The sequence below is a fragment of the Salmo trutta genome, chromosome 13, assembly GCF_901001165.1.
Source record: "Salmo trutta chromosome 13, fSalTru1.1, whole genome shotgun sequence".
NCBI lineage: Eukaryota > Metazoa > Chordata > Actinopteri > Salmoniformes > Salmonidae > Salmo > Salmo trutta.
This window is the reverse complement of record NC_042969.1, coordinates 88004375-88018767: the sequence shown is the minus strand read 5'-3', so window position 1 is coordinate 88018767 and position 14393 is coordinate 88004375. Positions and strand designations below refer to the sequence as shown.

General features: G+C 44.9%; 1 protein-coding gene across 5 annotated transcripts in view; it reads right to left on the bottom strand.

Annotated features, from left to right (window-relative positions):
• Positions 1 to 7312: 7312 nt before the first annotated feature.
• ppp1r13l (protein phosphatase 1, regulatory subunit 13 like) overlaps positions 7313 to 14393 on the bottom strand; it is an 18871-nt gene continuing 11790 nt past the window's right edge. The window contains exons 7-13 of one of the 5 annotated variants that reach the window (XR_003880843.1): positions 11864 to 12001; positions 10225 to 10358; positions 9427 to 9593; positions 8899 to 9092; positions 8205 to 8576; positions 7428 to 8159; positions 7313 to 7383 (exon numbers count right to left, since the gene is read on the bottom strand). Coding sequence is in view for 1 of the 5 variants with exons in the window: in XM_029773902.1 (XP_029629762.1) it covers positions 8541 to 8576; positions 8899 to 9092; positions 9427 to 9593; positions 10225 to 10358; positions 11864 to 12001 (669 nt within the window). In the remaining 4 variants the exon portion in view is untranslated. Of the gene's footprint in view, positions 8160 to 8194; positions 8577 to 8898; positions 9093 to 9426; positions 9594 to 10224; positions 10359 to 11863; positions 12002 to 14393 lie in introns of those variants that run through there. The other 4 variants (XR_003880844.1, XR_003880842.1, XR_003880845.1 and 1 more) reach the window with 4 other exon arrangements.

Genomic DNA, 14393 nt, shown 5'->3' with positions numbered 1-14393 from the left:
TGTACTGTTCCTCCAGCATCTTCACAAGGTCCTTTGCTGTTCTGGCATTGATTTGCACTTTTCGCACCAAAGTACGTTCATCTCTAGGAGACAGAACACGTCTCCTTCCTGAGCGGTATGACGGCTGCATGGTCCCATGGTGTTTATTACTTGCGTACTATTGTTTGTACAGATGACCGTGGTACCTTCAGGCATTTGGAAAATTGCTCCCAAGGATGAACCAGACTTGTGGAGGTCTACAATTTATTTTCTGAGGTCTTGGCTGATTTCTTTGATTTTTGCCATGATGTCAAGCAAAGAGGCACTGAGTTTGAAGATAGGCCTTAAAATACATCCACAGGTACACCTCCAATTGACTCAAATTATGTCAATTAGCCTATCAGAAGCTTCTAAAGCCATGACATCATTTTCTGGAATTTTCCAAGCTGTTTAAAGGCACAGTCAACTTAGTGTATGTAAACTTCTGACCCACTGGAATTGTGATACAGTGAATTATAATTGAAGTAATCTGTCTGTAAACAATTGTTGGAAAAATAACTTGTGTCATGCACAAAGTAGATGTCCTAAACGACTTGTCAAAACTATAGTTTGTTAACAAGAAATTTGTGGAGTGGTTGAAAAACGAGTTTTAATGACTCCAACCCAATTGTATGTAAACTTCAGACTTCAACTGTATATCTGACCACATTATGAAAAGACAAGTGTAGTAATTCCGTGAAGTGAGTGTAGAAGAGGTGAAAAAAGTTTGTTGACTATCAACAATGACAAGCCACCGGGGTCTGACAACTTGGATGGAAAATTACTGAGGATAATAGTGGACGATATTGCCACTCCTATTTGCCATATTTTCAATGTAAGCCTATTAGAAAGTGTGTGCCCTCAGGCCTGGAGGGAAGCAAAATTCATCCCCTACCTAAGAATAGTAATCCACCCTTTACTGGCTCAAATAGCCAACCAATCAGCCTGTTACCAACCCTTAGTAAACTTGTGTTTGACCAGATACAATGGTAAACCGTAAACAAATTGACAACAGACTTTCAGCATTCTTATCGGGAAGGACATTTAACAAGCACAGCACTCACACAAATGACTGATGATTGGCTGAGAGAAAATTGATGATGAAAAGATTGTGGAGGCTGTTTTGTTAGACTTCAGACATTATCGGTCATGGTCTGCTGCTGGGAAAAAATGTGTTATGGCTGTGTCACATCCTGACCAGTAAAAGGGGTCATTTGTCATTGTAGTATGGTCAGGGCGTGGCAGGGGGTGTTGTTTGGGGATTGGTTTATTTAGAGGGGATTTGTTCTAGTTTTCATTTTTCTATGTTCGTTTCTATGTGTGGCCGAGTATGGTTTTCCAATCAGAGGCAGGTGTCTTTCGTTGTCTCTGATTGGAAGCCATACTTAGGCAGCCCTTTTTTTTCCTTGGGTTTGTGGGTGGTTGTTTTCTTATAGCCCGTGTGCCTTACGGAACGGTTTGGTCGTTTTGTTTATTTTTGAGTTTTCTCTCTAAATAAAGAAGGAAGATGAGCACTATACCCGCTGCGCCTTGGTCTGTTACGACGCCTATGGCACCCAGCTATAATGTGGATAAAGAGTTACTTGTCTAACAGAACAGAGTGTGTTCTTTAATGGAAGCCAACATAATCCAGGTAGAATCAGGAATTCCTGTAACGTTTTTAAAATTGTGTTCTGGCTCAAGAAGACGCACATTAAGGTCCTGGAGTGGCCTAGCCAGTCTCCAGACCTTAATCCCATAGAAAATCTGTGGAGGGAGCTGAAGGTTCGAGTTGCCAAACGTCAGCCTTGAAACCTTAATGACTTGGAGAAGATCTGCAAAGAGGAGTGGGACAAAATCCCTCTTGAGATGTGTGCAAACCTGGTGGCCAACTACAAGAACGTCTGACCTCTGTGATTGCCAACAAGGGTTTTGCCACCAAGTACTAAGTCATGTTTTTGCAGAGGGGGTCAAATACTTATTTCCCTCATTAAAATGCAAATCAATTTATAACATTTTTGACATGCGTTTGTCTGTATTTTTTGGTTGTTATTCTGTCTCTCACTGTTCAAATAAACCTACCATTAAAATTATAGACTGATCATTTGTCAGCGGGCAAACGTACAAAATCAGCAGGGGATCAAATACTTTTTTCCCCTCACTGTACACACACACACACACACACACACACACACACCACACACACACACACTGACCTCTCCTCCCTTGTTTTGTTGTGTTTAAATAATTGAGCTTGGTTCCAGTTGAAAATACATCAGGAAAGATGTCTGTGTTGCTGCACGCTGTGTTGCTCAGACACAAGTCATCTACTCTAGCTGAAGACAAGCGAAGAGAGAGGAAGGTTGTCTTCAATAGTTAAAGAACAAAATACAAGTTTAATGACCACTGGGGTCTGATGCCTCACTGCACCGTGTCCCTGGGCTTGGACACGTCTGACGCATTGGTGTGTGTGTGTGTGTTCTTGTTTTCCTACATTATCAGGACCCCCCGTGTGTCCTAACATTTTACACCAATGTCCAATGTAACATTTCCCTTATTGTCCTGAAAATGTAGGACAAAAAGAACTTTGTTGGAAAGTCAGGGCTTTTTTTTCAGGTCCTGAAAATATTTGAATGCTATATTAGACTAAGGGATAGGGTTAGGATTTTTGGGGGCCAGGGTTTTGGGGGGTTAGGGGTTTGGGGGGCCAGGGTTTTGGGGAGCCAGGGTTTTAGGGGGCGGCCAGGGTTTTTGGGGCCGGGGAAAATAGGTCAATTTTTTATAGCTCTCGTTCCTTTTCATGAAGAAGAATATTTCAGATTTTATTTCATTGTTTTTCCAATAACCTGCAGCAACTTGTTTCACCTTGATTTACCTCCCTGTCAGTCTGAGCTGTAGATTTCTCGCTCGCACGCACACACACACACACACACACACACACACACACACACACACACACACACACACACACACACACACACACACACACACATTTTTAGTCCTTTCTCCTCTATCCATCCCTTCATTTCTTCCACCTCTTTTTTCATTCCCTCTCTCTCTGTCTCTCTCTCTCTCCATCTCTCACCTCGGTCTCTCTCCTCTCTTTCTCTCTCTCCTCTGTCTTTCTCTCTCTCCTCTGTCTTTCTCTCTCTCCTCTGTCTGTCTCTCTCTCTCCTGTCTTTCTCTCTCCGTTCACTCTGTTCATGTGTAATAGATGTTCACTCCGTTCATGTGCATGTAATGCTTGTCATAAATCCCATCTGGCCAGTAGACACCACCCTCCACTGGTTAGTAAAGGGTATTGCAAGCAGCAGACACCAAAACAGCTTGAAGTGATGCAGTCACTGAGATACATGTTACTGTATGTAACAGATCATACTACACTGAACAGAAATATAAAAATGCAACAATTTAAAAGATTTTACTGAGTTTCTAAAAAACCTTTTAAGAACCACTATGGAAAGGGAGAGACTCTTACGAACATGATGGTTACTGACCGGTCTTCTAAACCACAATCCCATATTTATTTTTTAAGGTCTCTGTGACCAACAGATGCATGTCTTTATTCCCAGAAAAAAAAGAAGAAAAAAAACGCAACATGCAACAATTTCAAAGATTTTACTGAGTTATAGTTCAAATAAGGAAATCAGTCAAATTAGATGAATTCATTAGGCCCTAATTTATGGGTTTCACATGACTGGGAATACAAATATGCATCTGTTGGTCACAGATACCTTAAAAAGCGTGGCTCAGAAAACCAGTCAGTGTCTGGTGTGACCACCATTTGCCTCATGACTCATCTCCTTCACATAGAGTTGATCAGGCTGTTGATTGTGGCCTGTGGAATGCTGTCCCACTCCTCTTCAATGGCTGTGCGAAGTTACTGGATATTGGCAGGAAATGGAACACGCTGTCCTACACGTCGATTCAGAGCATCCAAAACATGCTCAATGGGTGAAATGTCTAGGGAGTATGCAGGCCATGGAAGAACTGAGACATTTTCAGCTTCCAGGAATTATGTACAGATCCTTGCGACATGAGGCCGTGCATTATCATGCTGAGATATGAGGTGATGCGGCAGATGAACGGCACAACAATGGGCCTCAGGATCTCATCACGGTATCTCAGTGTATTCAAATTGCCATCGATAAAATGCAATTGTGTTTGTTGTCTGTAGCTTATGCCTGCCCATACCATAACCCCACCGCCACCATGGGGCACTCTGTTCACAACGTTAACATCAGCAAACCGCTAACCCACACAACACCATACACGCTGTCTGCCATCTGCCCGGTACGGTTGAAACTGGGATTAATCCGTGAAGAGAACACTTCTCCAGCGTGCCAGTGGCCATCAAAGGTGAGCATTTGCCCACTGAAATCGGTTATGACTCTGAACTGCAGTTAAGTCAAGACTCTGGTGAGGACGACGAGCACGGAGATGAACTTCCCTGAGACGGTTTCTGACAGTTTGTACAGCAATTCTTCGGTTGTGAAAACACAGTTTCATCAGCTGTCCGGGTGGCTGGTCTCAGACGATCCCGCAGGTGAAGAAGCCAGATGTGGAGGTCCTGGGCTGGCATGGTTACACGTGGTCTGCAGGTTGTGAGGCCGGTTAGATGTACAGCCAAATTCTCTAAAACGATGTTGGAGACAGAAATTAACATTAAATAAATCAGGCAACAGCTCTGGTGGACATTTCTGCCAATTGCATCATCCCTCAAAACTTGAGACACCTGTGTCATTGTGTTGTGTGACAAAACTGCACATTTTAGAGTGGCGTTTTATTGTCCCCCAGCACAAGGTGCACCTGTGTAATGATCATGCTGTTTAATCAGCTTCTTGATACGCCACACCTGTCTGGTGGATGGATTATCTTGGCAAAGGAGAAATGTTCACTGACAGGGGTTTAAACAAATTTGTGCACAAAATTTGAGCGAAATAAGCTTTTTGTGTGTATGGAACATTTCTGGGATCTTTTTATTTCAACCCATGAAACATAGAGACCAACACTTTACAATGTTGCGTTTTTATATTTTTTTGGTTCAGTGTAGAAAACAGAAAACAACCATATATTGAGCAGGAAAATATCGGATAGACATTGTTCATTTGCTTTATTTCATACTGTTATTTTTCAGTGTTAAAAACATTTGTTCATCAAAACACTGCTAGACGTCTTGTGTTCAGAGCATCGTCCCATTGAAACAACAACCAACCTACTTATGTGTGTACAAACACACACACACACAAGTGCATATGCACAGCCACAATCATCACACGCAGACATCTACACACATATAATCTACAACAGACCCCCCCCCCCCCCCAGTCAATCTCCTGTACAAGTCTTTTCCTCTCTGACACAGAACAATACAACAATTTCAGTGTTCATTTTGTAACCTATTGTAGATTTAGTCTTTATGATTAAAATATATTTTAATCTTAGTCCCCATTTTAGTAATTGTAATTCTTCTTAGTTTCAGTTCATATCAGTCGACTAGCCTAGTTTCAGTCACAGTCATTTTAGTTCTATTTTAGTAATTTTCTTTTGTTTTATTAAAAACAGTTCATACAAACCATCCATCTTAGTCACATAATAGTGACTATTATATAATGACTATAATAAAGGCTACCTTTTAACTTCCATCATGTGCACATTCAGAAAGCCTTGTCCTACTAGGAGGGATGCTGAAAAGGAATCTAGATTCTCTATTACAGGACTAGTAAAGGCCCAGTTTGCAACTTATTTCTACGTGAAAATTGAAACGGTCTATTAATAATTTTTCCATTTTAGTAGATGCTCTTATATCCAGAACAACTTACAGTAGTGAGTGCATACATGTTCATACTTGACCCCCCCCCCCCCGGGGGAATCGAACCCACAACCCTAGCATTGCAAGCAACGTGCTCTACCAATTGAGCCACAACATCACAAATCACTTATTGTGCGTTGTTTTATCTCCATGGTGATAAAGTCTACCAGGTACAAAACCTAGATGACCAGCCTATGTACAATACACTAATGTATATTTTGATTAAAAGGTTTTGTAAGAATGGTAAATTTAATACCGCACAAAAAGTGGTTGTTTTCCATATTATTCGATCAAGAAAAACATATTTAATTTGATGTTAATCGGATGTTTTGTGTTTTCGCCCATAACTTTGCACCTTTTGATGTAATATTTGAGGACTGGGGTTTTAGTTCTTTCTGGATTCCATTAGAGATGACATCACAGAGAAAGAGGACACGGGTTTTAGTTCTTTCTGGATTCCATTAGAGATGACATCACAGAGAAAGAGGACTGGGGTTTTAGTTCTTTCTGGATTCCATTAGAGAGAAAGAGGACACGGGAAACAACTCTAACCCTTCCAACATTTGAATCCTGCAAGATACTGTTGTTCATTCTTCAAGTACTTTTTTTGTTTTGTTTTTTAAAACCAAATCAGAACCGGTTTGTACCTGTTAAGACTTACCATCACCGTGAAGAAAAAAAACTATGTACAATATAGTAATTGAGTATATTGAGACAGCAAGTGGTTTGTGACGTTGTGGCTCATGGCGTTTGCAATGCTAGGGTTGTGAGGTTCTCGCTGCTATGCCTAAACGAAAGTAAGAGGGAGTAAACATGGTTATTTCTAGTGACGGTTAGTTACAAGTGAAGTGTCCCGGCTTCACATCGCTTCAAAAGACTGAAGCGTGACTGAAGAGATCGCTTGGTGGTTGTGTGGGGAGAGCCACACAGATCACCTCAATCAGATCGCGTAACTGAAAGATGTTAATTCTTCCAATGAGAGGATTGTATGAAATATTCTGCATGCAATGCTTAGGATTGGACAAAACGGATGAAAAAGAGCTTTATGTTCAAATGTCCATTAGTCTTACGTGGAAGTCTCGTTACATTTTCCTCAACTAAAATAAGAAGTCATTTTGTAATACTTATGTTTTGTTTCCCCCCTCCCCCAGAGCGTCTCATTCTCGTTATCCCCATAGTTTTAATCAGGAAAAAAAAAAAAGAAGAGGTCCTTGAGTACTTTCCGTCATAGATATTGTTGACCGAAAATAAACACTGCAATATATATATCAACGTTACATAGAACAATAACATTAGTAGCCTACCAATGACATATACTTTAGGAGGCATCTGAAGAACTCAAGAGAGAGAAAAAGAGAGAAAGAGAGAGAGCGACAGAGAAAGAGAGAGAGACAGAGAAAGCGAGAGAAAGAGAGAGAGAGAGAAAGAGAGAGAGAGAAAGAGAGAGAGAGAGAGAGAGAGAGAGAGAGGTTTTATATACCAATAAAAATCAGACACATAAATGATAGTGACACATTGAGATCATTCATGAAGTATAATCCAGTAATAACATCACTGACACTCCTGCCTAGTACCTGCCCTATGTCTCTCTAGTACCTGCCCTATGTCTCACTAGTACCTGCCCTATGTCTCTCTAGTACCTGCCCTATGTCTCTCTAGTACCTGCCCTATGTCTCTCTAGTACCTGCCCTATGTCTCTCTAGTACCTGCCCTATGTCTCTCTAGTACCTGCCCTATGTCTCTCTAGTACCTGCCCTATGTCTCTCTAGTACCTGCCCTATGTCTCACTATAGTATAATCCAGTAATAACATCACTGACACTTCTGCCTAGTACCTGCCCTATGTCTCTCTAGTACCTGCCCTATGTCTCACTAGTACCTGCCCTATGTCTCTCTAGTACCTGCCCTATGTCTCTCTAGTACCTGCCCTATGTCTCACTAGTACCTGCCCTATGTCTCTCTAGTACCTGCCCTATGTCTCTCTAGTACCTGCCCTATGTCTCTCTAGTACCTGCCCTATGTCTCACTATAGTATAATCCAGTAATAACATCACTGACACTCTTGCCTAGTACCTGCCCTATGTCTCTCTAGTACCTGCTCTATGTCTCACTAGTACCTGCCCTATGTCTCTCTAGTACCTGCCCTATGTCTCACTATAGTATAATCCAGTAATAACATCACTGACACTCCTGCCTAGTACCTGCCCTATGTCTCTCTAGTACCTGCCCTATGTCTCTCTAGTACCTGCCCTATGTCTCTCTAGTACCTGCCCTATGTCTCACTATAGTATAATCCAGTAATAACATCACTGACACTTCTGCCTAGTACCTGCCCTATGTCTCTCTAGTACCTGCCCTATGTCTCTCTAGTACCCTGCTCTATGTCTCTCTAGTACCTGCCCTATGTCTCACTATAGTATAATCCAGTAATAACATCACTGACACTCTTGCCTAGTACCTGCCCTATGTCTCACTAGTACCTGCCCTATGTCTCTCTAGTACCTGCCCTATGTCTCTCTAGTACCTGCCCTATGTCTCTCTAGTACCTGCTCTATGTCTCACTATAGTGACTCATGTCCTGTAATTCTACTTCACTTCTTAGTGAAATCAGGCAGGACAAAGGAACAAAGGTTATACTGCGTAATGTGGTTTCTCCCCCCAGGTGTTCAACAACAGTTTTCTGCTCCAGTTCCAGCCATTCAGCGGGGCGACGGCTGATTGGATAGAGGAGTCTAGCAGAGGGACTTAGGACGAACTTTAGGGAACAGCTGTATGACCAAAGAAAGAGAAAGTAAACATTGAGTTCAGAACAGAAAACGAACAATTATTTGTTGGCGCTGGACTAATGAAAATTGAGTTTTGAACAGAAACTAACAGTTCTGTTTTAGTACTGGGCTAGAACAAATATGTGCGACCCTGTGGGATCTCAGGACCAGGAAGCTGCCTTGCCATCAAGTAAATAGATTTTTTTAATTCAGGACATGTGAAAGTCCTCCTGGAATTTGTTCCTGAAGGGGAACAGTCAGACCTTTACTGAATGATAAGGGAGGAGACGACTAATCAAATTAATCGCAGCGTATTGTTTCTTACCCCAAAGTAGTTGTTAGGTATGAATCCCTCTCGGCCACAAAGTGATGCCCACCACCAATCTACCCCGTCTGGCTTCTGGAGGATGGTCACCATGTCCCCCTCTCTGAAGCCCAGCTCGTCTGCCTCCTGGGCAGGGTACTCCCACAGGGCATACAGCACCCCGCTGTTCTCCACACCCATCGCCTCCTCCACACCTGACAACACACACACACACACACACACACACACACACACACACACACACACACGACCAACGATTTTTCTAACACTTTCAGAAAAGGTTTTGACACAGAGTGCAAATAGTTATGGATAAAGTGGCCTGTGTGGTTAGCGCGGCTGACCCCGGCAGTCATGTAAGCCAGAGGCATCATGGGTTAGAGTCCAGACCACTGCTCTTCGACTCGATGTCCTCTTATCTTTCCCTGTGGTCCTCGACTGTTTCTGTTCAATAACAAACGTGGGACTTGCCCCACTCCTAAAAAAAAATAGTTATGGAGAAAGAGGGCACCCTTGTCTAGTTCCTCCTACCCCTGAGGAAGCTTTCACACTCCTCGAAGCCCATAGCGTACGGGTCACACTTCTGAGAGGCTGTGGCCCCATCACTCTCCGTCACCGCCATGACAGCTGCTCCGTTCCTCACCAGGAACTGACAGAGAGGAAGGTCGTTACAGGAAGCTGCACAGTGGAGGGGGGTCCTGGTACAGAACAACAACAACACTATGTGAACAAAACTACACATAAACAAAACTACAACCCGATTTGACTAAACACAACGCATAATGACACAATATGACCCAAAACAGGGACAGCAACAGAGGGGAGGGGGACAGTAAAGGAAAATAGGACAATGAAAGAGCCCGTTATAAGGGAGGGGAAGTATTCGGGACTAGAATGAATTTTAATATATATATTTTTTTTTAAATGTAACCCTTATTTTACCAGGTAAGTTGTAATTTACAGCAACGACCTGGGGAATAGTTACTGGGGAGAGGAGAGGGGGATGAATGAGCCAATTGGAAGCTGGGGATGATTAGGAGGCTGTGATGGTCTGAGGGCCAGATTGGGAATTTATCCAGGACACCGGGGTTAACACCCCTACTCTTACGATAAGTACCATGGGATCTTTAATGACCACAGAGAGTCAGGACACCCGTTTAACATCCCATCCGAAAGACAGCACCCTACACAGGGCAATGTCAGAAGCAAGCCAGCAGTGGGATGCAGGGCGGCATGCTGCTGGCCATAAGGAATAATGGCATTATTATGTAGACGAAGGAAGCTACAGGGACATAAGTCAGTTAAAAGGGAAAACGATAATGAAGTTACCATCCGTGGCTGTCCGGGGCGGAGACGTTGGCTCCTATACGAACCAGGAAGTCCACCACGTTGTAGTGACCTCCACAGATGGCGTTATGGAGGGCTGTGATACCCTCGTCATTCGGCTGGCTCGGGTCACTCATCTACAGGTCAAAGACCACGCAGGGGTGAACCTCATGCTTGCTGTCAACACACACTGAATGCTTTATTTGGATCCACAACAGACCCTACCTCCTGCACCCAACCCCCTTACCTCCTGCACCCAACCACCCTACCTCCTGCACCCAACCCCCTTACCTCCTGCACCCATCCTCCTTACCTCCTGCACCCATCCTCCTTACCTCCTGCACCCATCCTCCTCACCTCCTGCACCCATCCTCCTCACCTCCTGCACTGAACAGTGTCCAGTTCCCCCCAACCTCCTGCACGGCCCTCTGAACAGTGTCCAGCTCCCCCCCTACCTCCTGCACGGCCCTCTGAACAGTGTCCAGTTCCCCCCTACCTCCTGCACGGCCCTCTGAACAGTGTCCAGTTCCTCCTACCTCCTGCACGGCCCTCTGAACAGCCCTACCTCCTGCACGGCCCTCTGAACAGTGTCCAGTTCCCCCCTACCTCCTGCACGGCCCTCTGAACAGCCCTACCTCCTGCACGGCCCTCTGAACAGTGTCCAGTTCCCCCCCTACCTCCTGCACGGCCCTCTGAACAGTGTCCAGTTCCCTCCTACCTCCTGCACGGCCCTCTGAACAGCCCTACCTCCTGCACGGCCCTCTGAACAGTGTCCAGTTCCCCCCTACCTCCTGCACGGCCCTCTGAACAGCCCTACCTCCTGCACGGCCCTCTGAACAGTGTCCAGTTCCCCCCCTACCTCCTGCACGGCCCTCTGAACAGTGTCCAGTTCCCTCCTACCTCCTGCACGGCCCTCTGAACAGCCCTACCTCCTGCACGGCCCTCTGAACAGCCCTACCTCCTGCACGGCCCTCTGAACAGTGTCCAGTTCCCCCCTACCTCCTGCACGGCCCTCTGAACAGTGTCCAGTTCCCCCTACCTCCTGCACGGCCCTCTGAACAGTGTCCAGTTCCCCCCTACCTCCTGCACGGCCCTTTGAACAGTGTCCAGTTCCCCCCTACCTCCTGCACGGCCCTCTGAACAGCCCTACCTCCTGCACGGCCCTCTGAACAGTGTCCAGTTCCCCCCCTACCTCCTGCACGGCCCTCTGAACAGTGTCCAGTTCCCTCCTACCTCCTGCACGGCCCTCTGAACAGCCCTACCTCCTGCACGGCCCTCTGAACAGCCCTACCTCCTGCACGGCCCTCTGAACAGCCCTACCTCCTGCACGGCCCTCTGAACAGCCCTACCTCCTGCACGGCCCTCTGAACAGTGTCCAGTTCCCCCCTACCTCCTGCACGGCCCTCTGAACAGTGTCCAGTTCCTCCTACCTCCTGCACGGCCCTCTGAACAGTGTCCAGTTCCCCCCTACCTCCTGCACGGCCCTCTGAACAGTGTCCAGTTCCCCCCCTACCTCCTGCACGGCCCTCTGAACAGCCCTACCTCCTGCACGGCCCTCTGAACAGCCCTACCTCCTGCACGGCCCTCTGAACAGTGTCCAGTTCCCCCCCTACCTCCTGCACGGCCCTCTGAACAGCCCTACCTCCTGCACAGCCCTCTGAACAGTGTCCAGTTCCCCCACCAGCGACCCGTCCAGCAGTAGAACCAGAGGGCTGAGCCGAGCCCTCTGACCAGAATCCCCTCGTTCCCGACTGGCCCGACGCAGGATGGAATTGTACCCCTGGGATGATGGAAGAGTACCACAACTTAATACCTTAACTTTCCCTTATTAGATACATACGTAGTAACATCGAGATGGAGAGACATGCCCAAGAAGTCTTTGGTTTAAAATGCATGTGACTATTATTAGTGAAAACCTTCCACTAAGTGGATCGGTTCACTGACAATGAGATTGTTTCATACATGGAATCAAGTTCCATCTAGACTACCAGTCAAAAGTTCGGACACACCTACTTATTAAAGTTTTTATTTTTATTTGTACTATTTTCTACATTGTAGAATAATAGTGAAGACATCAAAACCTATGAAATAACACACATGGAATCATGTAGTAACCAAAAAAAAACTGTTAAACAAATCAAAATATATTTTATATATTTTATATTTTCTACCCTTTGCCTTGATGACAGCTTTGCACACTCTTGACATTCTCTCAACCAGCTTCATGAGGTAGTCACCTGGAATCCATTTCAACTAACAGGTTTTCCTTGCTAAAAGTTAATTTGAGGAATTTCTTTCCTTCTTAATGTGTTTGAGCCAATCAGTTGTGTTGTGACAAGGTAGGGGTGGTATACAGAAGATAGCCATATTTGGTAAAACACCAAGTACATATTATGGCAAGAACAGCTCAAATAAGCACAGAGAAACGACAGTCCATCATTACTTTAAGACATGAAGGTCAGTCAATGTGGAAAATTTCTAAAACTTTGACCGTTTCATCAAGTGTAGTCGCAAAAATCATCAAGCGCTATGATGAAACTAGCTCTCATGAGGACCGCCACAGGAAAGGAAGACCCAGAGTCACCTCTGCTGCAGAGGATAAGTTCATTAGAGTTACCAGCCTCAGAAATTGCAGCCCAAATAAATGCTTCACAGAGTTCAAGCAAAAGACATCTCAACATCAACTGTTCAGAGGCGACTGTGTGAATCAGGCCTTCATGGTCGAATTGCTGCAAAGAAACCACTACTAAAGGACACCAATAAGAAGAAGAGACTTGCTTTGGCCAAGAAACACGAGCAACGGACATTAGACCATGGAAATCTGTCCTTTGGTCTGATGAGTCCAAATCGGAGATTTTTGGTTCTAACCGCCGTGTCTTTGTGAGACGCAGATGTTGCTCTTGCTGCTGGTGATTCTCTGATCCACCTCTACGCAGACGACACCATTCTGTATACATCTGGCCCTTCTATGGACACTGTGTTAACTAACCTCCAGACGAGCTTCAATGCCATACAGCACTCCTTCCATGGCCTCCAACTACTCTTAAATGCTAGTAAAACTAAATGCATGATCTTCAACCGATCGCTGCCCGCTCCCTCCCGCCCGTCCAGCATCACTACTCTGGACGGTTCTGACTTAGAATATGTGGACAACTACAAATACCTAGGTGTCTGGTTAGACTGTAAACTCTCCTTCTAGACTCATATTAAACATCTCCAATCCAAAATTAAATCTAGAATCGGCTTCCTATTTCGCAACAAAGCCTCCTTCACTCATGCTGCCAAACATACCCTCGTAAAACTGACCATCCTACCGATCCTCGATTTCGGCGATGTCATTTACAAAATAGCCTCCAACACTCTACTCAGCAAATTGGATGCAGTCTATCACAGTGCCATCCGTTTTGTCACCAAAGCCCCATATACTACCCACCACTGCAACCTGTATGCTCTCGTTGGCTGGCCCTCGCTACATAATCGTCGCCAGACCCACTGGCTCCAGGTCATCTACAAGTCTTTGCTATGTAAGGTCCTGCCTTATCTTAGCTCACTGGTCACCATAGCAGCACCCCACCCGCAGCACGCGCTCCAGCAGGTATATCTCACTGGTCATCCCCAAAGCCAACTCCTCCTTTGGTCGTCTTTCCTTCCAGTTCTCTGCTGCCAATGACTGGAACGAACTGCAAAAATCTCTGAAGCTGGAGACTCATATTTCCCTCACTAACTTTAAGCACCAGCTGTCAGAGCAGCTCACAGATCACTGCATCTGTACACAGCCCATCTGTAAATAGCCCATCCAATCTACCTACCTCATCCCCATACTGTATTTATTTATCTTGCTCCTTTGCACCTCAGTATCTCTACTTGCACATTCATCTTTTGCACATCTACCATTCCAGTGTTTAATTGCTATATTTTAATTACATCGCCACCATGGCCTATTTATTGTCTTACCTCCCTTATCTTACCTCATTTGCACACACTGTATATAGACTTTCTCTATTGTATTATTGACTGTATGTTTGTTTTACTCCATGTGTAACTCTGTGTTGTTGTTTGTGTCACACTGCTTTGCTTTATCTTGGCCAGGTCGCAGTTGTAAACGAGAACTTGTTCTCAACTGGCCTACCTGGTTAAATAAAGGTGAAATTATTATTATTTATTTTTTTAAG